At 49.8% G+C, this 23,278-nt stretch overlaps 1 protein-coding gene across 2 annotated transcripts in view; it reads right to left on the bottom strand.

Annotated features, from left to right (window-relative positions):
* The window catches only part of RIN3 (Ras and Rab interactor 3), a 123,840-nt gene that overhangs the window by 76,543 nt on the left and 24,019 nt on the right, over positions 1 to 23,278 (bottom strand). For both annotated transcript variants that reach the window (XM_082619530.1, XM_082619529.1), the window contains exon 2: positions 8,014 to 8,218. In XM_082619530.1, coding sequence (XP_082475656.1) covers positions 8,014 to 8,218 — 205 coding nt within the window. The remainder of the gene's footprint in view (positions 1 to 8,013; positions 8,219 to 23,278) is intronic.

Raw genomic sequence — 23,278 nt, 5'->3', positions numbered from 1 at the left:
CCAGGGCTTCCCTGGTGGCGCAGTGGTTGAGAGTCCGCCTGCCGATGCAGGGGACACGGGTTCGTGCCCCGGTCCAGGGGGATCCCACATGCCGCGGAGCGGCTGGGCCCATGACCCATGGCCGCTGAGCCTGCTCGTCCGGAGCCTGTGCTCTGCAACGGGAGAGGCCACAACAGTGAGAGGCCCGCGTACCGCAAAAAAAAATAAAAATAAAAAAATACATAATAAGCACCCAATATATGGTGTCTCTACCTGCCTCAGAGCCCCCCTGCTGTACAGAGGAAGTGTTTCCATCCTCCTGTTCATGGATGGCTCAATGATTCAGAAAGGCAACATGGTGGGGCACCAGGCACCCTGGACACGGAAAGACACCCTCACTAGCAGCTCCAGACTTCAGGTCTCAGCCCCGAGTGAAAGGAAGAGCTGAAGGTGAGCAGTGAGGGAATGTGAGGTGGCAAGTCCAGGCACCGGGGCCTTCTCTGTCCACCTCCAGGACCCTCGCCTGTGGGCTGCCTGGGGTTATTAGGAATGGAGCAACTCACACTACTGCTCCCAGCTCACACCGGGACCCTCCCTGAGCCACTGCTCCTGAAAGCCTTCTCCGATTAGCCGGGCCACCTACAAAGCTCGCTGTGCCCCAGGGTCCTCACTCAGCGTCTCTCCTCTACGGGAACAAGTGTCGTCTGGTGCCTTGCTGAGCTGACATCTGAGTCACCCACTCCTTCTGTTCCCTCTTTCTTTTTTTCCCCTTTTGTCAGCTCCCCCAATAGACTGAATTAGGAACTCGCCCAAAGCAGAAGAATCCTCTTTCCCCAACTGTACAAGCTGACGGGCAACATGCCCACTCTGAGGGTCCAGTGTTCTTTGAAGAGCTAGGATTCCCCTACCCCCACCCCCTGAAACAACAGGGGGTTCATGGTCAGATTCCTGGGCTGTGAGGCAGGACACAGTGTCCCTCTTAGTGCTGACCCTGGCTTGCTGTGCCCTTCGGCAAGTCACTTCCCCTCTCTGAGCTGGCTTTTCCAGTCTAGTGAAGGAGGGGGACTAAAGGGTCCAGGACTCCTTCCTTCTAGAAGATTCTCTCCCAGCATCAGTGTCCTGGGGTCTTTCCCAAACCCCAAGAGGCTTACATGAGGGTTAGTTTCACAGGTAAATTATTGCAATCCAGGAGGTTCGAGCCCCTGGCTGGGTTGGAGCCTTTCCGTATGCACCTTCAGCCAGAGGGGTTTTGGAAAGACCAACTGATTTCAGTAACAGCTGGGACAGAAATACGCTTAGGGAGAGAATTATGCAGCCACTGCATTCCCCTCCTCCTCTTCAAATAAATACTTAAAAACCCAAAGCTAAATACACTATAAATGGTTTTGTTTTTACTATCCCTTTTTTGGCCTGGACAATCCAGAGCTGTCTGCTTTTCTACTTTTGTTATTTTAAGGACTATTTTCCAGTTGCTTGGGGACATTTTCCAATCACGCTCTTTAGGGCTGGAACAGAAGTGGCTGGTTCTTCCCAGGCACCACAAGTGTCTGTGGAGGTCAGGGGGCCAGTGGCCGAAGCCCCCTCTGGACACACGTGGCCCACCTTTCCCATTACTTATAACGAGGCTGTAGCCTGGCATGGGGCAGAGTTTCTCAATCCTGGCTGCGCATCAGAATCACCCAAGGAGCTTTAAGACCAAGCTGATGGCTGAGCCCCACTCTAAACCAACGAAATCAGCATTTCTGGGGATGAGGCTGAGACACTGTGGGTTTTTTTTAAAAAAAAGTCTTTGAAAGCAGTCCGTTGGTGGGTTCAAATCACCCTCTATCACTTAGTGGCCATATTACTCTGTCAGAGGTAGGTTTCCTCACTTATAAAATAGAGAGCCTGCCCCCTGTTCTGCAGGGCTGTTGGAAAGATGAGAGACGGTGCTCGGCACACAGCAGACCTGCTGACTGTGCCTTCTTCCCTGGCCCTGGCACCCTGAAGGGGCAGGAAAGGGGTTTCACCGATGCTTTCGCCAAACTATATTGGACGTAACTGGTATTCCTTGGTCTCACAGCAGGGGAAGATGCCTTGAACGTGGACTGGTCCATATGCAACTCAGGCTACTGCAACTCTTGAGCTAACCCCTCACTACAAAAAGCAATCTTACAAGAGGTTTCTTTCACTAAAAGACCACCTCTTGGCCTAGAAGCAATGACACTTCAGTAGCAATGAACACACATAACGCCAGATCTTGGTCTCTAACATGATTCTCCAATAAAAGGAACAAGGGTTCCTTGGAGAAATGGCCGATCCTAGGACTGAGGCAAGAAATATACAAGACAATCTGGAGCATCTTTTAGTGTAAGAAAGTAAGGAAGTGCTCTGAACAAACAAATAATCAAAACACACGCACAAGGATGGGGTTATGTCAGAGGGACACAGGAGCCAACTGAAAGAGCTCCCGGTGGCCAAAGTTGGAACAATTTGAGCAATAAAATAATTATGGTAGTGTTGGATTATAACTCAAAGCATAAAATAAGTACCTATGAGTCTATATTGATATTAGCAAGTGGTCGAATAAATAAATAAATGGGGGAGAAGAGACAAATCTCTTGTGCGTAAGAATTTCAAGTAGTTTATGTAGATGCTCTGCCCTCAAGTAGGTGGAGCATAAATCGCCACTCCCTGAGCGTGGGCTGTGCAGAGTGACTTCCTTCCAAAGCCAACTGTATGAAAGGGGGAGGAGAAGGAGTAACTTTACAGCGGAAACTGACAGCTGATCAAGGTCAACATCAACAGTGATGTCATGTTGACAGTATGAACCCTTGTCATGTGATGAGAATGGCACTTTGCCCATGGGATCTTCCTCCCCAAAACTCATACCCCCAGTCTAACCATCTGACAAATCTCAGCTGAGGGGCATTCTACAAAACACCTGACCAGTACTCCTCAAAACCATCAAGGTCGTCAAAAACAAAGAAAGTTTGAGAAACTTGCAGCCAAGAGGAGCCTAAGGAGACCTATGACTATATGTGATGTGGTGCCCTGGATGGGATCCTGGAACAGAAAAAGACATTAGGTAAAAGCTAAGGAAAGCTGAATAAAGTATGGGCATTAGTTAATACTAATGTATCAATACTGGCTCATTAATTGTGACAAATGTACCATACTCATGTTAGATGTTAACAGTGGGAGGAATTGGGTGAGAGGTACGTAAGGGAACTCTCTGTACTGTCCTTGAAACTTTTCTATAAATCAAAAACTTCTAAAATAAAACTAAAAGAAAAAAACACCCCACCCTTTGGGTGCAGAATGAATAAAGATGGCTTTTGATTGCCTTGCTCTGGATACACGCAAATCAAAAATGGGCCAATATGTTCCCAGAACCTTATCAGAGAAGCAGACTGCAGGAGATGGGGAGTAGTAGAGGGGGTGGGACAAGGTCAAGGTGATACAGATATGTGGGACAAAGGGGCTGGATCTCCAGTCTCCTGACCACTGGCCCCAGACATGATGAAGCACTGTCTCTCACTGGTGCCATGAGGGGTGGGTCCAGGTTATCTCTGAGGACCCTCTGAACTCTCACAGCCTGGGGGCTACCCAGTGTCTATATCTTAAAAACGATGAAGCCATTGCACGGGTGGAATTTCAGACAGTTCCATGAGAGTGATATTATGCAGCAAAGGGCCTTCCCAGCATCTCCTGAAGATCATACTACGCAGACTCTGCTCTTACTAGCTGTGTGACTTCAGGCACGTGACTTAACTTCTCTGTGCCTTCATATCCTTATCTGGAAATGGGGACACTAATAAGACCAACCAGATAGAAGTCGCTGTGAGGATCAATGAGATCATGCAAAGAACAACTTTGGGTAAAAGCTGGCCAGTCTTTTATCAGAGCATGAGCTTTAGGGCTTTGCTTTCTGCTTGAAAATACAGAAGCTCACAGGGAGGAGTGGGGTGTGAGGGCGGAGAGTTGAACAGAAGGTGCATCTCCTCCAATTTTGTTGTCCTCGGGGCTGACCCAGTCCCTGTGGTCTCAGAGGGAGAGTAAGGGGGCAATAGCGGGAAGGGCCCGGCTGACCTCTTTTAGCCCGTCACCTTCGGTCTTAACAGTAGCCTGTGGTCTCACTCCTGGGATTAGATTCAAGGCTCTGGCCAAGGGTGTCACTTCAGGACCCAGCCTGAAGCTTTCTGTTTTCTATACTCAGCCCCTGAGTTATAAAATAGCGACCTGGGTACCTCCACCTACTTGGGGTGAAGAGGTGTCTGGGCCTCTTGCAGCCACGGAACGTGGGATGAAGGCTTAAAGCCTTGTGTGCTCACCTGGAAAGTAAACACAGCCACGTGACCTTTGTCCCTCACTGCAGGCAGGCCCTGAGCAACTGGCCCGGCTTTGCCAGCTCCCCAGAACCAGCCCCATCCTCCCTGCCATCCTTCATTCACTTGTTCTAACGAACACCCAAAGCCAGACATACTCTGCACCCAAGCCTGAGCCAGATGCTGGCATTGCAAGGCAATGAATGCTTCCTGGTGCTGCCCTCCAGCGACTCCAGTTGGCTCCAATCCCTGCAGTCGTGCTCTCTTCCCTCCCCGTGTGCCCCAGCCCAGCTCATGCCCACTTCTGGGGCTCAGCCTGGGCTGTTCCATCACCCATCCACCCACTCAGCTCCCCCATCCCAATCCTGCCCATCCATCCTGCATGGCCCAGCTCAGCATCTGTCTCCTCCAGGAAGTCTGCCCAGATCAGCCCACTTGGACAGGCTCCCCGCCTCCTCTAGGTCACTCGCTGTCCTGCCTTTTACCCAGCACTGAGACATCCCCTCCCCATGCCTTCCCATTCATATCCATGCATGAAGCCCCTACCAGACCCTCTGAGAGGACAGTGGTAAGATCAGATTTTATCCATCTTTAAAAACGTGTCTTATACCCAAACCCATCTGGTATTGATTGACCTCAAAACATTACTTCTTTTTCTTTCCGGCTACTAACCTTCACCCTTCTGAGGGGCGTGCTTTGGCTTAGCCAAGACTGGGATCAAATCTCAGCCCTGTAACTCACTAGCTGTGTGACCCTGGGCAGGTGACTTCACTCCCAGTGGTAGAGACTGCTGGGGCCCTGCCCACTCTTTTTAGTGGACCCCAGTCCTGCCTCCAACAGCCAGCTTGGCATCACTTTGCTCACCGGCTGTTTCTGGCCAGAGTCAGATCTTCTCATACTGAGAGCAGAGAGGTGGTGCTGGAACATGAATCCTTATCCCCCATCGCCTGGAACCAATGGCTATCAGCAGTCAGTGGATAATATCAGCTCCCTCAGCCCTCTGGGCAGAATGACCTTGAGATGTGTGTTCTACCCTGGCTCCCAAAGTGCCCCAGCAGAAGCCAGCTCCACTGCCCCCAGGGGTAACCTGCATCAACATATGCCTTTTTTTTTTTTTTTTTTTTTTTTTTTTTTTGCAGTACGCGGGCCTCTCACTGTTGTGGCCTCTCCCGTTGCGGAGCACAGGCTCCGGACGCGCCGGCCCAGCGGCCATGCCTCACGGGCCCAGCCGCTCCGCGGCATGTGGGATCTTCCCAGACCGGGGCACGAACCTGCGTCCCCTGCATTGGCAGGCAGACTCTCAACCACTGCACCACCCGGGAAGCCCAACACATACCTTTTATTAGCTGCCTTCCCTTCCTTGTCTTATTTCCCCCACTGGTGTCCCCTGGGGTCACCTCCCAGATCCTCAGCTCTGGGTCTGCTTCTGGGAAGCCCAAGGGCACTCTTCTTCGCCACAGTTTCATTATCAGTAAAATGAGGATAATGGCAGAGTCCACCTCACAGGATTATTGTGAGGATTAAATGAGATGATGTTCATACAACACTTGGTACAGGGCCTGCCATTAATGAGCCATCTCCACACAGAACCACTATTGTTGTTTTGAGTTGGGCTTGTCGTAAACTTTTTGAAGAGAGTATCGAACCTTTGGACAAAGCGGGCATGACTTACACCCAGTGCAGCTCACCTTGGAGACCCACTTGCCATCTCCCGGGACGGTCCCCACTGTCTGGTCCACCCCCATCTACACGCATGCCTGGACACACCTCTCCTGATGACCAAGTAAGGTCCAGAAGATGGCCATTCCTCAGCACCACAACCTTGCGCTTGGGCCTGTTTCTCAGCTGCATCCTCCCAAGAAGGGTGGGATGCTAATCCCCTCAGATCCTAATAGGGGAGTGCAACCAGCTGGGGTTGCAGCCTGGGAATACCGACTGGAACACCTGCTGGTATGAATCCCTGATTTTATTTTCTATGCAGTTTCATAATCTGCTCTAAAGCCTCAGGCAGTTCGAAACTGAAAGCCTTTAGGTGGGGAGGAATGAAACAACAGATCTTGTTTCCTTGAGGATGCGTCTCCCTGCCACGCCCCCCACCCCTCGCCCCAACCCTCTCCCAGGCTGACCCTGGGGCCATGCCCGGTGCGGGGGAGGCCTCCCCTGGCCCCGGAGGGATTCAGCTGGGTCTTTAGGCCTCTACGGTCCCCACTCACTATGGCAGGAGCCTCTGTGGGACTTTGTGAGACTTTGCTGGAGGCCCCATGAGTTCCAGTAATTCCAAAGTTCAGGTACAACTGCTGACTTGATGGATTTTATCTAGTCCAAGATGAATTAGTCTGCTAACTACCTGAGCCCCCTGTGTTTAGGAGCTTGGACTATTCCCCGGACACAGTGTAGCGATACATACCACACTGAAGGTAAGAACAGCAAAAAATGGCTATAAGATGCAATTCCATCTTGGTCAAATACAACCTGTGTGTATGATACAGCACGGGAGCTCCCCGACTGCCTGGGTTCAAAAGGCAGCTCAGGCACTCGATCGCTGTGTCCCCTGGGGGAGGTCACTTAACTGCTTTGTACCTCAGTTACTTCCTCTGTGAAATGGGTATATTAGTATTACCTACCTCAGAGGGCTGCTGTGAGGATAAACTGTGCTAATACATGTGACAGTGCCCAGAACACAGTAAAGTGCTTGGTGAATGCTAGCTGTTACAAATGTGGGTGTCTGCATGGAAGATGAATGAACAGATACGCCACACACGCCCAGCAGAAATGACTTCTGGAAGCAGACCGGTGGCTACCAGGGGCCAGGGGAAGAAGGAATGGGGAGTAACTGCTTAATGGATACGGGGTTTTATCTTGGGGTGATGAAATGTTTTGGAACTAGATAGAGGTGGTGCTTGCACAACCTTGTGAATGTACTAAATTGTGCACTTAAAAAATGGCTACTTTTGCGTTATGTGAATTTCACCTCAATTTTTAAAAAGCCCCAAACCAAAAAAGACTTCTGGGAAATAGGTTAGGTGAAAAAGAGTGGGTGGCAGAGACCTTTATCAGACACTTTACTTCTTACTTTATCACCTCTGTCCAGCTTGATATTTTTTTTTTACAGTAAATACTTATATGTATCACTTTTAAAATTAAACAAATTAAAAACAATTTTAAAGGAAGTAGCACGTAAGAGAAAATGCGTGGTGCGTGGCATCTATCTTCCTCTTTAATGCTTATACCACGAGGAGGAAAATACTATTAATGGCCCCATTTCAAAGTGAGAAAAGTGAGGCTCAAAAAATTTAAGCCATTTCCCAACTCACAGAGCCTGACTCCAAAACAAAACACTTTCGATTCCATTACACAGCCCCTCATATTCACATGTAAAATAAGGGGGTGTAAAATGATTTCTCAGTTCCCTCCGGCTCGGCTCGGATGCTCTCTAGTCCCTGGATGCCTGGCTAAGTTCTCAAAGTGCCAGTCCTGCCGCGGGCACCCATACGCCCAGAGAGCCCCCGCCGGCCGTACATCCCCAGTGGGACACCTGCTCCCCAGAGCAGAAACTGCACCTCCCACCAGTCCCTTGCTCCTGAGTTCTGGTCGAAAAGATGATAAAACCTAAGAAAAGAGAGCAAATGGGCAGCTGTCCAGAGGGCAGCTACTTCCGTAGGAGCCCGCGCAGTTCCTGACAGCCGGACCCGCCTACCGGCCATGAGGTGGAGAGACCCCGACTCACCCCGGCCGCCTCCCGGTGCAGGATCCTGGTCGCCTCTGCCCGGCCCAGACCCAGATGCAGCCACACCGGGCAGGTCTTGACGAGCTTCTCCAGGACGCTGATGCCCCGGAGAGGAAGGCAGTTCTTCGGAGTGACTGGTAGGCAAGGCCCCACGCCATCTTCCTCCTCTTCCTGTCCCTTTCCTTTGCCAACATCTGGAATAGGACTGAGAATAGAATCAAATGACCAGCCCGTCCTGCCGCCAGCTCAGAGAGGGGTTTACAACAAACGGGGATTCACTTCAACCATGCTTATTTATTCAGCATCTACGTAGCCAGGGGCCCTTTGGGGTATTAAAAAAATGAACAAACCGTGATCTTCGCCTTAAGGCGCTTATAATAAAATGAGTAAGACATACACGGAAAAAACCAGCTGTAGCACAAGATTGGAATAAATATAACAGGAGCACAGTGCAACGGAAGTAGCTAATTCCAACCCAGGGTGGGTTCAGGAAAACAATGGCATTTGAGCAGAGCCCTGAAGAGGATTTTTAAAACACTTTTTAATTGAAGTGTAATTTATACACAGTGAAATGCACTAGTCTTTAGTATACAGTTAGACAAAGTTTTACGTATGTCTACACCCGTGTAACTACCACCCAGATCAAGAGAGAGAGCTGTGCTACCCAATACCATAGCCACTAGCCACATCAGCTCTTAAAAGTGAGTTGTCTGAACTGAGACATGCTGTAAGTATAAAATACACACAGGATCTCAAAGACTTGGTATGAAAAAAAAAGACCACAAAATAGTACATTAATAATATTTTACATTGATTTTATATTGAAAGGATAATTTTCGGATATATTGAGATAAGTAAAACATTATTAAAATTAATGTCACCTATTTCTTTTTACTTTCGGTGGGGCTACTAGAAAATTTAAAACCAAATATGTGGCTTGCATTGTATTTCTATTAGATATGCTGATACAGACATTTCCAGAAGGCTTTCTTGTGCCCCTCCCAGTCGACACTCCCTGACCCCCAAGCTGAGGATGTAAAACGTCAGGGTCCCCAGGGAAAGGAGGAGAATCACAGGCCTGAGAAATGGCAAGACAAAGTAGAGGTCCAGCCTAAGAGGTTCCAGACCGTTCCCAACACGCTCCCTCCACCCGACCCCCTACACACTGGCATGTGAGTTTGGATTCCAGAAAAGGAGGAACAGCATCTTGGTGCTTCAAATCCTGAGTCGGGTGGGCTGTGTGGTCTGTTTGCCTTCTACAAGAGGAACGAAATCTCAGGATATCTGCAGGGGTGAAAACCTTAATCAGACAGAAGGGGCTAGTTATAAAGCCAGGAAGATGTGGCTGGTGCGTCTCCTTTGCTCCACGTCCCTTGATGTTGCCCATGGGCACCAGAGATAAAGCTGGCTGTTAAGGAGCTGCCGGGGGGTGGGGGTGGGGGGTGGGAGGAGGCCAAGATGAACCCTGTTAGAGGCACAGAAAAGTGGAATCATTTGCTGAGGTCAGAGGGCAGCGGGAGCCAGGAGTCCTGATGAGGGGAGGCGCATTTCCTCAAGGGGAGGGCGAGGGTCCTGGTGGTTCTCTGGGTGGTGGGGAGGCTGGGAAGTGTGGGATGAAACAGGTCTAGCGGTGTTGGGTTTTGCAGAGACCAGACTAGAAAGGTGTGTGGTGATGAGAGATCCGGCAATGTCAGTGTGCTAAAAATTCCCTCCTCTGATGCCTCCACTCTAAACCTTCGGAGGAGCCCTCCCTCCCTGGATGCTGCGTGGGCCGTGGGTTCCTATGGATTTCCCCTCTGGGTCCACACAGAAGAGTGTGCCACGTCACCAGGCCAACAGGAGTGTCCCAGGCAGCTGCAGGCGTCATGGGTCTGGAAGGGGCAGCAAGGCAGCCCCATGGGTGTCCACAGGCTGTGGAATTAGGTCCCATTTGGAGCTCAAGGCCAGGGCGGCCCAGCTCATACTGATGTGACCTCTTCCCAAGCCCTGAAATGTGGTCCAGCATCTCCTCTGGGAAAGCAGTGAAAACAGTGGAGGCCAGAATTACCCAGAAATAAGCATTCGGGGCCTGTTAGGTTTTTCCAACCTCCCGTGGAAACACAAAACATCCTCTGGCACCAAAAGGCTTTATCATCATCCTAAAACCTTCTCACTTGGCCCAGGGCTTCCCCCAGAGGCCAGTTAGGAGTCTAACGGCAGCTGGAGTGAAAGCAATTGGCTCCCTCTCTGCCACTAACTAGGCTCAGGTAGCTTCGTTAAGTCCATGGGTAAGTCTGTTCCCTCTTAGGGTCTCAGTTTCTGCATCTGTCTGCTTCTCAGACTAAACCACTCAAGAGGCCAAAGGCTCTTAGGATATTGCTTTCCAGGAACTGTCCAAGCCTTTCAGTGTTCTCCTTTCCCTCTGGGTGGGTCAGGGCAGAAATCACAAGGGCTTGCTCAGGGCCCCCTGAGTGGTGACTTGGCAGGACCTGAGGCTTGGAGTGGAGCCTGTCAGTGTCAAAGGCCGCAGCAAGGTCTAGACGTTAGAGCAGGAGCAGCTGAGGCTAGGGGAGGCTTGGGCCTTGCACCAGGTCACAGGAGCAGCAGAGCCCTGAAGGGACAGGGTGACATGGACACCTGCTTTGACGAGGCCAAAGAATGGAAACGGGGCCAGGAAGTCGCCTTCTAATCTCTGAGTCCCTGCTGACCTTGGGCCTCGTGTCACTTGAGCTCTCTGGATGCCCACTTGAGACTATTAAATGCTGGTGCTGATGCTGGGGTTCCAGGCTGGACTGTCGGGCTCGAGCAGGATGGCAGAGACGTGAACGCCCTGAGCCGGCACCCGGGCAGGCTGCTTCCCTGCCATGATTACTGTTATTAAACAGCTTGGCCACACCAGCTTTAACTGCCAGGGACCATCACTTGAGCCCACATTGGATACGTCATCTGCTGGCACGGTCGGCCACTCCAGCTCCCATGCCCACCTTCTCACCAGCCAAGATCCAGCCGAGGGCCCTGCAAAGGCAGCCCCGGGAGCCCCGGGTAATTAATGGCACTGTTACCGCAAAATAATGAGCCTAGAAACTTTAGAGCAATTCCATCGGAAAGAGAAATCATTCCATGACTCGTTTTCCTTCTGCTTGCTCATGGGAAGGAGAGCAATAAGCTCTAATCAGCAGTCCTAACAGCCTTCCGATTCAAGGGGCGGGTTGTCCGTGGACACCCAGGCTGCCCCACCCAGACGCAGTGTGGTCAGACACCAGGGAAACCCTTGCCCTGGGCCACAGGGACAAGGTCTGGGCTCAGCATCCTGGCCTCAGCTAGGGAAGGAGTGATCTGGCGTGGTGTGTCCACGCTCCCTGGCGTGGTGCTGCATCCGGTCACCGGCCTATGAAACCTGGGTGAGGTGGAGAGGAGAGCTCTGCTCTGGGGTGGAGAGGCCGCCCGAGGGGGCCACCCAGGTGGTGTGGGGTCAGCTCAGGGTGCAGCATCCTGGCTGGATGCTGCCTGTATGGGAGAAGGCCCCGCCGTTTCCCAGCTTATGAGGGCGCCAGCTTCGGGCTGCCTGTGTGGGTCCCAGGGAAGCAGCTCAGAAAGTTCCAATGAAGCCTCATTGTAAGGAGAACTGAGGCCCCCTTGTGCAGACTTGGCTGGAACTTGGGGGGAGTGTGGGATGGAAGGGGAGGACCAGGAAAAGGCCGTCTCCATCCCACCCACGATCCTGACCTCAGGCAGGCCTCACCCCAGCTTCAAGGCTAAGTGGCTGTATTGAGATAAAGAGACCTGGTCCCAGGGCTTCCCTGGTGGTGCAGTGGTTGAGAGTCTGCCTGCCGATGCAGGGGACACGGGTTCGTGCCCCGGTCTGGGAGGATCCCACATGCCGCGGAGCGGCTGGGCCCGTGAGCCATGGCCGCTGAGCCTGCGCGTCCAGAGCCTGTGCTCCGCAAGGGGAGAGGCCACAACAGTGAGAGGCCCGTGTACCGCTAAAAAAAAAAAAAAAAACCAGAAAACAAAAAAAAGAGACCTGGTCCCAGCAATCAATGTTATGGGACGGCCCGATCACTCTGTGCAAGGTGCATGAGTATACAAATGACACAAATGCATGAGTATACAAATGACACCAGGGTAGGAGGGGCCCTGGTAATGCCAATCAGGGCAGCAACGTGCCCCTTCATCCATCAGTAGCCACAGCACACCGTCATCCTCACACCTACTGGAGTGGGCTGCACTGTGTCCCCCAAAGAGATAGGCCCAAATCCTAACACCTGGCACCTGTGAATGTGACCTCATTCGGAAAAAGGCTCTTTGTAGATGTAGTTAAGTTACAGATGACATCATTCTGGATTTAGAGTGGGCCCTAAATTCAACGAGAGACAGAGGACTTCCCTGGAGGTCCAGTGGTTAGGGCTCCGCGCTTCCACTGCAGGGGGCACGGGTTCGATCCCTGGTCAGGGAACTAAGATGTCACAATCCACACGGCGTGGCCAAAAAAAAAAAAAGACACAGAGATAAAAGAAAGCCATGTGAAGGCAGAGGAAGAGAGTGGAGTTATGAGTTTTGAACACCAAGGATTGATGGTCACCACCAGAGGCTAGGAGGGAGGCATGGAACATATTCTCTCTCTGAGCCTCCAGATGGAACCAGCTCTGCTGACAGCTTGATCTTGAACTTCTGGCCTCCAGAACTGTGAGAAAATAAAATTCTATTGTTATTAGCTGTGGAGTTTGTGATAACTTGCTGCTGCAGCCCTAGGAAACTAATATACCTACCCTATACCTGATAGTCCCATGTAAAGACGAGGACAGGGCTTTCCTGGTGGCGTAGTGGTTTAGAATCCGCCTGCCAATGCAGGGGACGCGGGTTCAAGCCCTGGTCTGGGAAGATCTCACATGCCGCGGAGCAACTAAGCCAGTGTGCCACAACTAGTGAGCCTGCGCTCTAGAGCCCGCGAGCCACAACTACTGAAGCCTGCGCACCTAGAGCCCGTGCTCCGCAATGAGAGAAGCCACTGCAATGAGAAGACCACGCACTGCAACGGAGAGTAGCCCCCGCTCTCCGCAACTAGAGAAAGCCCGCGCACATTAACGAAGACCCAATGCAGCCAAAAATAAATAAATAAAATAAATAAATTAAAAATAAAATAAAATAAAAAAATAAAGACGAGGATAGTGAGGCACAGAGAGACTAAATAGCTCATCCAAGGTCACACAGCCTATAAGTGGCAGAGCTGGCGTTCAAACCCAGACAATCTGGATCCAGAGTCTGTGTTTATAACCTCTACACTATTCTAGTCCTTGAAGAAATTTTAAAAATTTCCCATGTATATGTATCCTTGTAGTACCTGGCAAAGAAAGAGCGTTCATTAATGTTCGTTATCCCATTTGGAATATATACAAACACACACTGAGACATAGAAATATAACTATACACAAAAATAATTTCCTGAAGGCTCTGTGAGACATCATTAAGGACAGTTATTTCTGAGAAGTGCAGGGGAGTTGTTTCAAATTTGTACGCTAGTTATGCATTACTTACAGGATTAAAACTCATTTTAAATAAATATGTGAAAATACATCTGTTTGTCACAAAAATGCATGCAGGGTGGAGACCTGGTGGCTTTGGGGCCTCCCGAGCCCAGCTCTGCACTGACTCGCTAAGGGGCTTAACTGCCTATAGAACCACGCTGACTCCCGTTTCCTCTTCTGTAAAACAGGGAGTAAGTAAAACCAGCGGAGAGGGTTTCTCTTGGGCGTAAATGAGATGAGAGGGCACGCCGTGCTTGATGATTATCTCTGCAGTGATAAAGAGTAAACCTCTAAGAGCTGTAACTGAATTGCCTGGTGGGGCTCCTGTGCCCACCGTGAGCTTCCAGAAGCCCAAAGCCTTCCTCCTTTTGAAATGGCGCCGACTTCTTGAGCTGGGGCTGGACTGTCCAGAGGCCCCCGAGGGGAGTTTTCTCTGTCTCTGACCTTGAAGGCCCGGAGAACCAGCCGTGCCTTGACACTCCCAGGGTGAGGGAGGACAGTCGCTCATTGCTGTCCCTCACCCCTCCTCCTCTCCCTTCTCCTCCACGCTGACTGCTCTTAAATGAAATGACTCCCTCTGTACAGAGGGGAAGGGACCAGATGACAGGGACAGGCGTGTAGGGGTGTGGGGGGAGGGGGGATGTTGCAGGAAGACGCAGCAGCCTCTCAGTGGACCCCTCTCACGACAAACTCACAATCAGAGATGCGCTGGTCATTTCACACACTCTGCACAGCCTGAAGATGAGGAACTAGGACTCACACAGCCTCAGTCCCAATCCCTGCCATATCTGGCCGTGGGACCTAGGACAAGGTATTAAACCTCTATGGGCCTCAGTTTTCTCATCTGTGCAATGGAGCTGGTGATACCTGCCACATGTAACATGCATCAAGCATCGCCTGGTACATGAGAACACCTCCAATAGGTCATTATTCTACCTGGGGTAACCACGCACATGGTCATGCCCTGTTTCTCTTACGAACACTAGCAACATGAGAAGTGGCCTAAGATAGGCGAGAGCCCATGGCTCAGCCCCTAAATGCCACCAGAGCACCAACGGGGTACAGCACTCCATGAGAATGAAGACAGTTGCACCTGCTCTGAAAATGATTTCCAAAATCTAAAAGAGATGGAGGTGCCGTAGCCCAGGCCCCAGCAGCCCCACTCCCAGGATGCACATGGTATAAGGAGATGATTGATAATGGAAGCATTTATAGTGAGAAAAAATGGGAACAACCAAAGTCCGTCCATGAGAGAACGATAAATAAGTTGTGATTAGTCCGCCCTGGACTATCGCACAGCTGCTGAAAGGTAGGAACCAATCGCTACACGGTTAAATCTCAAAATCCTGTCAACCGCATGAATATTAATTCCCTGATCTTGATTCTTGTGCTGAGGTCAGGTAAGAGAATGTCCATGTTTGGGAAATACCCACTGAAATATATGGGTATAAAGAGGCACAATGTCTGCAAATTACTGTCACAAGGTTCAAAAAAAAATGAAGGAAACAGAGAGAACCAGCAGATTGACAAAATGTGGATAACTGGTAAATCTGAATGAAGACTGTACTACAGGAATTCATTGTAAAAACCCTGTAACTTTTCTGGGAGTCTGAAATTATTTCAAAAGTAAAAAGTTAACGAGCTTTTAAAGTCAAACAAACCAAATCCCCAATGTTGAGTGAAGAAAGCAAATTACAGAAGGAATGAAAATATTTCTATAAAGTGTAAAAACGTGCACAACAGTTCTGTGTCTTGTTGGTGGATACACATGCACACCAAATTCAGGATAATGGTGACCTCAGAGGGGCTGAAAGAAAATGGGGTCAGGGAACTGTGTGAAGGAGGCTTCAGCCAGTTCTGTAATGATCTGTTTGCTTTTAAAACACCTGAAGCAAAGATGGCAAAAGGGTAGGATTTAACAAAGCTGAGTTATGGATGATCAGGGCATTGCTATGTTTTTCTCTAGATTTCGCTACCTTTGAAATATTTAATTAAAAAGCAAAACAAAAACCCCACATGCACACACCTTTTCCCAAGGTCCCAAAGCACGTCACAAGCCGAGGCGATATAGAGCGGGGGTCTCCGAACACCTAAGCCTGTTCGTTCCGCCAGGGCCATTTCCCTGGGATTGACTCCCGCTACTTTTTCTTGGCATTTTTAAGCCAGTTCTGGAGCCTTGAGGGCCTGTGCTGAAAGGTAATCAAGATGAGTCCATTCAAAGAATCAGGCCCCAGGGGACTTTTAGGAAAACCCTCTGACAGCTGCCACAAGGTCACCAGAGCAGAAGCCAGAGAAGGTCACTGGGGCTGTTGCTCTGCACTGTGGCAGCACAAGACTTGGGCCAAAGAGCAGCACCTGATGCCAGAGGGGGTAACAGCTTGGAGTTCCAACTACAGGTGAAGATGCCAACAGGAACAGTCCAGCATGGGCGGCAGGCATCTGGGGCTGGGAGCCGCCTCCTCTGGAGGCTCTGATATGATGAACAAACACCCTCCCTGGGCTCAGTATCCCCCACTGTAAACAGGGAGACTACGCCACTGAGAAAATAAAATTCGTATTTTATGGCAAGACGAGAAAATTTAAACATAAAAGTTTTCTTTGCCGGTTTGGGCCTCCTCCCCCCTCTTTAGTGTGTGCTGTGCATCTGCATTAACCAGACCTCCTTAGGAGATAACATTCCTTCTTAATCTTGTAAGGGGCCACGATGACCCATGACCCACTGCGTGCTTTGTAATGTAGATCTGGATTGTGTAAACTGTCAATTATATGTCATTTGAGTATGGCCCTTTGTCTCAAAAACGTATATACTTGTGTTTTGACCTCTAAAGGGTGGAACAGTTTCCAGAGCTTTCTGAAAGACTGTCTCCTGGGTTATAATGCTCAGGTTGGCTCAAACAAAATTTTCCAGCTCAACTACTGATGAACTCTTTCATCTACACCACTTACCTCAAAGGTTGTGTGAGGGTCAAATGGTACAGCATAAGGAAGAACCCAGACCCGGCGGACACTTAAGTGGTAACTCCTAGATGACATGGAGAGCTCAAGACAGTTCATGGAGGAAGTCAAGGCTCATCAGACCCTGGGGCAGAGCAGGGAAGGGGTTCCCACTGGAAAAGAAGGATCTGGGAATTTCAGGGGTGGGTGAGCCCCCCTGGAACTGAGTTGCCCTGCCAAGTTTATAATTAACCTCTCAATCCAAAACTTTATTCCCTTTCTTGTCCCGCCCCTGTTCCCCTCAGGATCGAGGTGTATCAAAGAAAAGTGGAAATTAAAACTGAGTAGGGCACTTTGGGGCCTTCCTGGATACAAAAGCCCCTCGTTGTCCCCTGTTTCTTGTTTGTAGAAAAAGGCTTTGGTCTCCTAGGCCTTCCTTGCGTTCCAAAGAGCAGATTCAAGCAGTTACTAATTAGGGAAGTGAAAGAATGAAGAAACAAAGGGAAAGCAGTCAATCAAGAAAAGTAAAGACAGCTTCAACAAGAGTTCAGTGATAAAACAGAGTCCTAGCTCCTCCTCAAGGGGTATACATAACAATCGTTCTGCAGAAACTAAGACAAGCCATCCAGGTGAGGGACGGTGACTACATGCTGACCACAATAAGCAGTAGACCCCAGACTGGCTGGAACCAGGATGCTTAAGAGTCCCAAAACACCACCCTGATGCCTCACCACCAACGAATCAGAAGATCCCTGAGCTGCAACCCTCATCCCAAATGTTGCCTTTAAAAACCCTTCCCTGGGCTTCCCTGGTGGTGCCGTGGTTAAGAATCCACCTGCCGGGCCTCCCTGGTGGCGCAGTGGTTGAGAGTCCGCCTGCCGATGCAGGGGATACGGGTTCGTGCCCCGGTCTGGGAGGATCCCATATGCCGCGGAGCGGCTGGGCCCGTGAGCCATGGCCGCTGGGCCTGCGCATCCGGAGCCTGTGCTCCGCAACGGGAGAGGCCACAACAGTGAGAGGCCCGCATACCGCAAAAAGAAAAAAAAAAAAAAAAAAAAAAGAATCCACCTGCCAATGCAGGGGACACGGGTTCGAGCCCTGGTCCGGGAAGATCCCACATGCCACGCAGCAACGAAGCCCGTGCGCCACAACTACTGAGCCTGCACTCTAAAGCACGCGAGCCACAACTACTGAGCCTGCGTGCCACAACTACTGAAGCCCACGTGCCTAGAGCCTGTGCTCCGCAACAAGAGAAGCCACTGCAACGAGAAGCCCAGGCACCGCAACGAAGAGTAGCCCCCACTCACTGCAACTAGAGAAAGCCCACGCACAGCAACGAACACCCAAGGCAGACAAAAATTAATTAATTAATTAAAACAAAAACAAAAAAAAAACCCTTCCCTGAAAGCCATTGGGGAGTTCGGGTCTTTCTTTTGAGCATGAGCTGCCCATTCTCTTTGCTTGACACCTACAGTAAACGCTGTACTTTCCTTCACTACAACCTGGCGTCAGTAGACTGGCTTTGCTGTATGTGGGTGAGCGGACCCAAGTTCTGTTGAGTAACAAGCATACCAAAAGACCTGTTGGAGAAGTTGGTCTGGATCAGTGATGTGCTAGTAAGCACTGGTCTAGGACAAAAGAAAAAAAAAAGTCCTGATATGTAGTGAATGCTGATTGCCATTGTAAGTACTCCCACCATTGCTGATAATAAGCTATCAATGGCTTAACAATTAGCTTAAAGTTCCTAAATATTGAACAATAGGCCTTTGTGAACCTATCAGCTGCGGCACACCCACTGGAATTTTAACACTGTCCTCTACCTCAGATGTTCCCCTAACGCTGGAGTCCTTTCTGTACCATCCCAACACGTAGTTGTATCTGTTTGAAGACCTCTAATGACGGGGTGCTCACTACCTCACTGGGCAACCCATTCCAAGAAGCAATCCTCAATTTCTATGGAGATGAAATCTGCTCCTCTGAAGTTTCTCCTTTTGTTTCTTTTTCTACACTTTTTAAGGCCACAGGGACAACTCACCCCACCCCCACACAGCCCTTCAACTATGTGGAGAAGGCCAACACATCTTCTCCCCCCACCCCTAGTGCCGTCTCTTCTCCAAGTTGAAGAGCCCCCCTCTTCCACGTGGTACCCAGAGATAACATTTACCAGCTTTTCCCCTGTGGCTGACACTGAGCCCCACAGTGGTTTACACACATTGTCTCCATGAATTTGCACACGGAGTGGTTTGCTTTTTAATAATATTTTAAGGTGTACGATGCAATGGTTTTTAGTATAATCACAGAATTATGCAACTATCATTACAATCAATTTTAGGACGTTTTCACCACCCCAGCAAGGAATCCTGTCCTCATTAGCTGTCATTCCCCATTTCCTCCTAATGCCCCAGCTGGTGTCAACCACTTATCCATTTTCTGTCTTAATAGGTTTGTCTTCTGATATTTCATATATGGAATCATACAATATGCGGTCTTCTATGTTTGGTTTCTTTCACTTGGCATAATGTTTTTAAGGTTCACCCCTGTGGTCACAGCTCACTGAATGCATCAGTGCTTTCTTTCTTTTTATTCCCAAATAATATTCTATTGTATGGACATACCACACTGTACGTATCCATCAGTTGATGGACATTTGGGTTATTTCCACTTTTTGGCCATTATGAATAATGCTGCTGATATTCAAGTATGCGTTTTTGTACAGACATTGTTTTCAATTCTCATGGGTATATACCTAAGATTAGAATTGCTGGGTCATATGGTAACTCTATATTTAGCATGTGAGGAACTGCCAGGCTGTTTTCCAAAATGGCTAAATAACTTACAACCCCACTGGCCGTTCAGGACGGTCCCAATTTCTCCACATTCTCATCAACACCTGTTATTATCTATCTTTATAATTATAGCCATCCTAGCAGGTATAAAGTTGTATCTCATTGTGCTTTTTTTTCTTCCAATTTTACTGAGATATAATTGACATACAACACTGTATAAGTTTAAGGTGTACAGCATAATGATTTGGCTTACATACATCATGAGAAGATCGCCACAATAAGTTTAGTGAATATCTCATTGTGATTTTGATTTGCATTTCTCTGATGTATAAGTACGTTGAGAATCTTTTAATTATTGGCCATTTGTATACATTCTCTAGAAAACTGTTTATTCAGATATTCTTTGCCTGTTTTAGAATTAGATTATTTATCTTTTTATTATTAAGTTGTTAAGTTCTTTATGTAGATTCAAGTGCCTTATAAGGTGTTTGGTTTGCAAATATTTTCTCCCATTCTGTGTATTGTCTTTTAATTTTCTTGATGAAAAGGTGACTGTGTCGTTTGAAACACAAGTTTTTAATTTTGGTGAAGTCCAATTTATCTATTTCTCTTTTGTTGCTTGTACTTTTGGTGTCATACCTAAGAAATCAACACCTAATTCAAGATCATGAAGATTTACCCCTGTTTTCGTCTGAGACCTTTTACACTTAGGTCTTTGTGCCATTTTGAATTAACTTTTGTGCATGGTGTGAGGTAGGGTCCAACCTCCTTCTTTTGCATTTGGATATCCCGTTGTCCCAGAGCCATCTGTTGAAAAGACTATTTTTTCCCCATTGAATTTTCTTCACACCCTTGTTGAGAATCAGTTCATCATAAATAATGGAGTGGTTTTGAGCCCCCTCATCTGCACCGTTTTTATCCTTCTGAGTACCCACTGTTTTCTCATCCTGTCTTTCTCCATCTGAAATGTCGAGTCTTGAGCAGGGAAAGGATTCCCCAGGTGTGCCTTGAGCAGCTCAGAAAGGAGCATGACCATCACCTCCCTCAATCTAGATAGTTTACTCCTATTAACATGACCTAAGACAGCATCAGCTTTTCTGCAGCTACATATATAACATTCTTGGGGAACTATGGGAAATTTTTTTGGATTCTGAGGTTGTGGTCACATTGTGGAAAGGAAGGGAGGTAACAAGAGTTTAGGAGATGAGTAGTTACGTGCAAATCCTGTATTCATCAGGAGAATGGGTATGATATAAAGGAAATGGCACTGAGCTCAGACTCAAGAGGCCACGGTCTGGTTGTGCTGTTCACTCTGTGACCTTGGGTAACTCACTTCCCCTCTCTAGGCTCAGCGGCCTCTTCAGTAAAATGAGAAGCCTAGACTAGATCTGGAGTAAGTAGGCTGGATTTCCCTGTGAACCCCAGTTGATAGGCAGCAGCTGCCTGGACTGTTATGCTAAAGGCTCAGCTGAGAAAGACTGCTAGGATCTCCTAGTGATGTCTGCCATGGGCTCTGTCCTGGGCTATGCATTGTCTGAGCACGGACGAGACCCAGGACTGGGGCTCCTTCCAGCACTATGCATTCCATGATTCTGTGACTCAACTGACCCCTGGCCCGGTGCCACCGGAAGGCACTCTGCCGAGCCAGGCTGGCTCTGGCCCAGCAGACAGCCTGAGAGAAGGCAGGCAGCCAGGCCAGCTTCTCTGTGGCTTCCACTCCACCAAGTGCTTTTTCCTGGACGTGTGGAAGTTGAGCTACAGCTGCCGCCTGGGTGCACCCCTGGCCCAGCCTTTGGAGGACACAGAACCGACAACGCAGCTCCAGGATGACCAGAGAGGTCACATGGAGATGGAAGAGAGGCAGCCGGTTTCAGAATCAGCATCTCTCACATGTATAATGTGCAAACGCTCGGCCAATGCTTCCAGCCCAGTTCCACCGGCCAAATAACTGCAAGAGGCCCTAGGAGGTTCCCACAGACGCCTGAGGCTCCAAGGACTGTGCTTGGAATCCTGTTGTGAGAAAGCTCCTTACGTGTCTCCTCACCTGGAGACCAAAATGCCTTCCAAGGAGAGGTGGAGCACGGGTGCAGCTTGAGCCCCCGACCCCTCGGTGGGTCACCCCAGGGAAGCCAGGACTGGGCTCGGCAGGCCCCTGCCCAGAGCCTCGCAGAGGGGAAGTCAGCTCAAGCAGGTCTTCCGGGCCCCGGAAGTGCTGAGAACGGGTCTGGCTGTCTCAGTTCGCACGTCACAGCCCACATCAAGGGGTCGAGTGGGTCAAAGGCCTTCAAACTTTCCACACCTGTGTGCTGCAGGACTCCGCCACCAGCGTGTCAGGCAGTGCCCGGCTCGCAGCCCTGCCTCCCAGGCTGCCTGCTGGGTGCCCTGCCGTCCACCTGGCCACTGGGGCCTGGGTGGAGCCCGCGGGAGGCACCTGGCTTCAGTGCTGAGGCCCTTCTGGTGGCTGTTCCCAGACCCCGTTTCTCAGATGCTCTGACTGCTGGCGCACAGCTTCCCTCCGCCCGGCCTCCAGCCCTGGATGCCCACAGCCTTCCTGGAACTGGGGCTGAGTTCCTCCACCCTCCCTCTGTAAGCTTCTTTGGCTCACGGGTCCCAGTCCCTCTCCCGATCCCAGCCAGGCCCTTGAATCCAGCCTCACGTGCCCCGGCCTGCTTGTCCTGCTGAGCTCCCCTCCCCCAGTGCCAGGCCTAGGTTAGGACTGGCCACTCCCATCAGGACCCGGTTCTGATCTAGATCTAGATGATGGTACCAATTCTGTCCCCAGTGCTGTGTGCAATTAGGCCTTGAGTGGTATGTCGACTAGCAGTTTAAGTATAGGCTCGGGAACCAGACAGCCTGGGTTAGAATCCCAGTTTAGTGGCCTTGGCAAGTAACTAAACCTCTCTTGCCTCAATTTCCTCATATTTAAAATAGGAAATATAAGCATCACTACATTATGGAATTGTTGTAAGAGTTCAAGATAGTGCCCGGCATATAGCAAACATTCAATGACGTTATTATCATACATTCATTCATCCAGTAAGTACTTACTGAGCATCTACTATGGACCGACGCCATTCGAGACTGATGACTATAAGTCACGTTCCAGTGAATATCTTTGTCCATTGAGCTTTATCTGCATTTTAAAAATATCTCTTTGAGGGCTTCCCTGGTGGCACAGTGGTTGAAAGTCCGCCTGCCGATGCAGGGGACACAGGTTCGTGCCCCGGTCCGGGAAGATCCCACATGCCACGGAGCGGTGGGCCCGTGAGCCATGGCCACTGAGCCTGCGCGTCCGGAGCCTGTGCTCCGCAACGGGAGAGGCCACAGCAGTGAGAGGCCCACGTACCGCAATACTTACCGTAATACCGTAATACTTACAATAATAGTCACACGCGGTGAAAGAGCACTGACGTTCCCTCCCCCGCCCCCTCCACCCTGAAAATCCTTGGAAACTTCACTGAACATGGAGACGGTTCCTGGAGAAGACAGAATCTGGGGAACCAATTTCTTGGCTTAGACTGAAGCTGGAGGCAGTGGGGACACAAGAACCCAGGTCACCAAGGGCAGTGGGCAGGCCCCGTGCATCTCTGTGACACGTGCACATTAAGATGCGCTTGAGGCATCTCCAAGGAGACAGGGGAGGGTAATCAAGTGACGCCCCCGGGGGCGGGGTGGGGGGCAGGGGGGAGAGGGAGGGGACTGGGAGATGAGCAGACAGGGCTGGGAGGGGAGGCACTTCCCCATACATCCTTTTGTGCCTTTTGGATTTGAACCATGTGATTATATCACCTATTTGAAAAAGAAGTAAAACAGTTCGTAACTTTGAAAAAGAAAAGTTCTTGTCAAGGGGGTTTCAGATGCAGAACTGAGCTGAGTTCTGTACAAGGAGCAGTAGAGAACTCTGCTTTCTTGTTTTGGTGTAAACTGCACAGTGTAGGTCACGCCCCTTCTAGAATCTGCTCAAAGAGATTTTTTTTTTTTTTTTTTTTTTTGCGGTACGTGGGCCTCTCACTGCTGTGGCCTCTCCCGTTGCGGAGCACA

This window comes from Mesoplodon mirus (assembly GCF_964341445.2).
Source record: "Mesoplodon mirus genome assembly, chromosome: 4".
In the NCBI taxonomy this organism is placed as follows: domain Eukaryota; kingdom Metazoa; phylum Chordata; class Mammalia; order Artiodactyla; family Ziphiidae; genus Mesoplodon; species Mesoplodon mirus.
The sequence above is the reverse complement of the archived record's forward strand: the minus strand, read 5'-3'. Positions and strand labels throughout refer to the sequence as shown.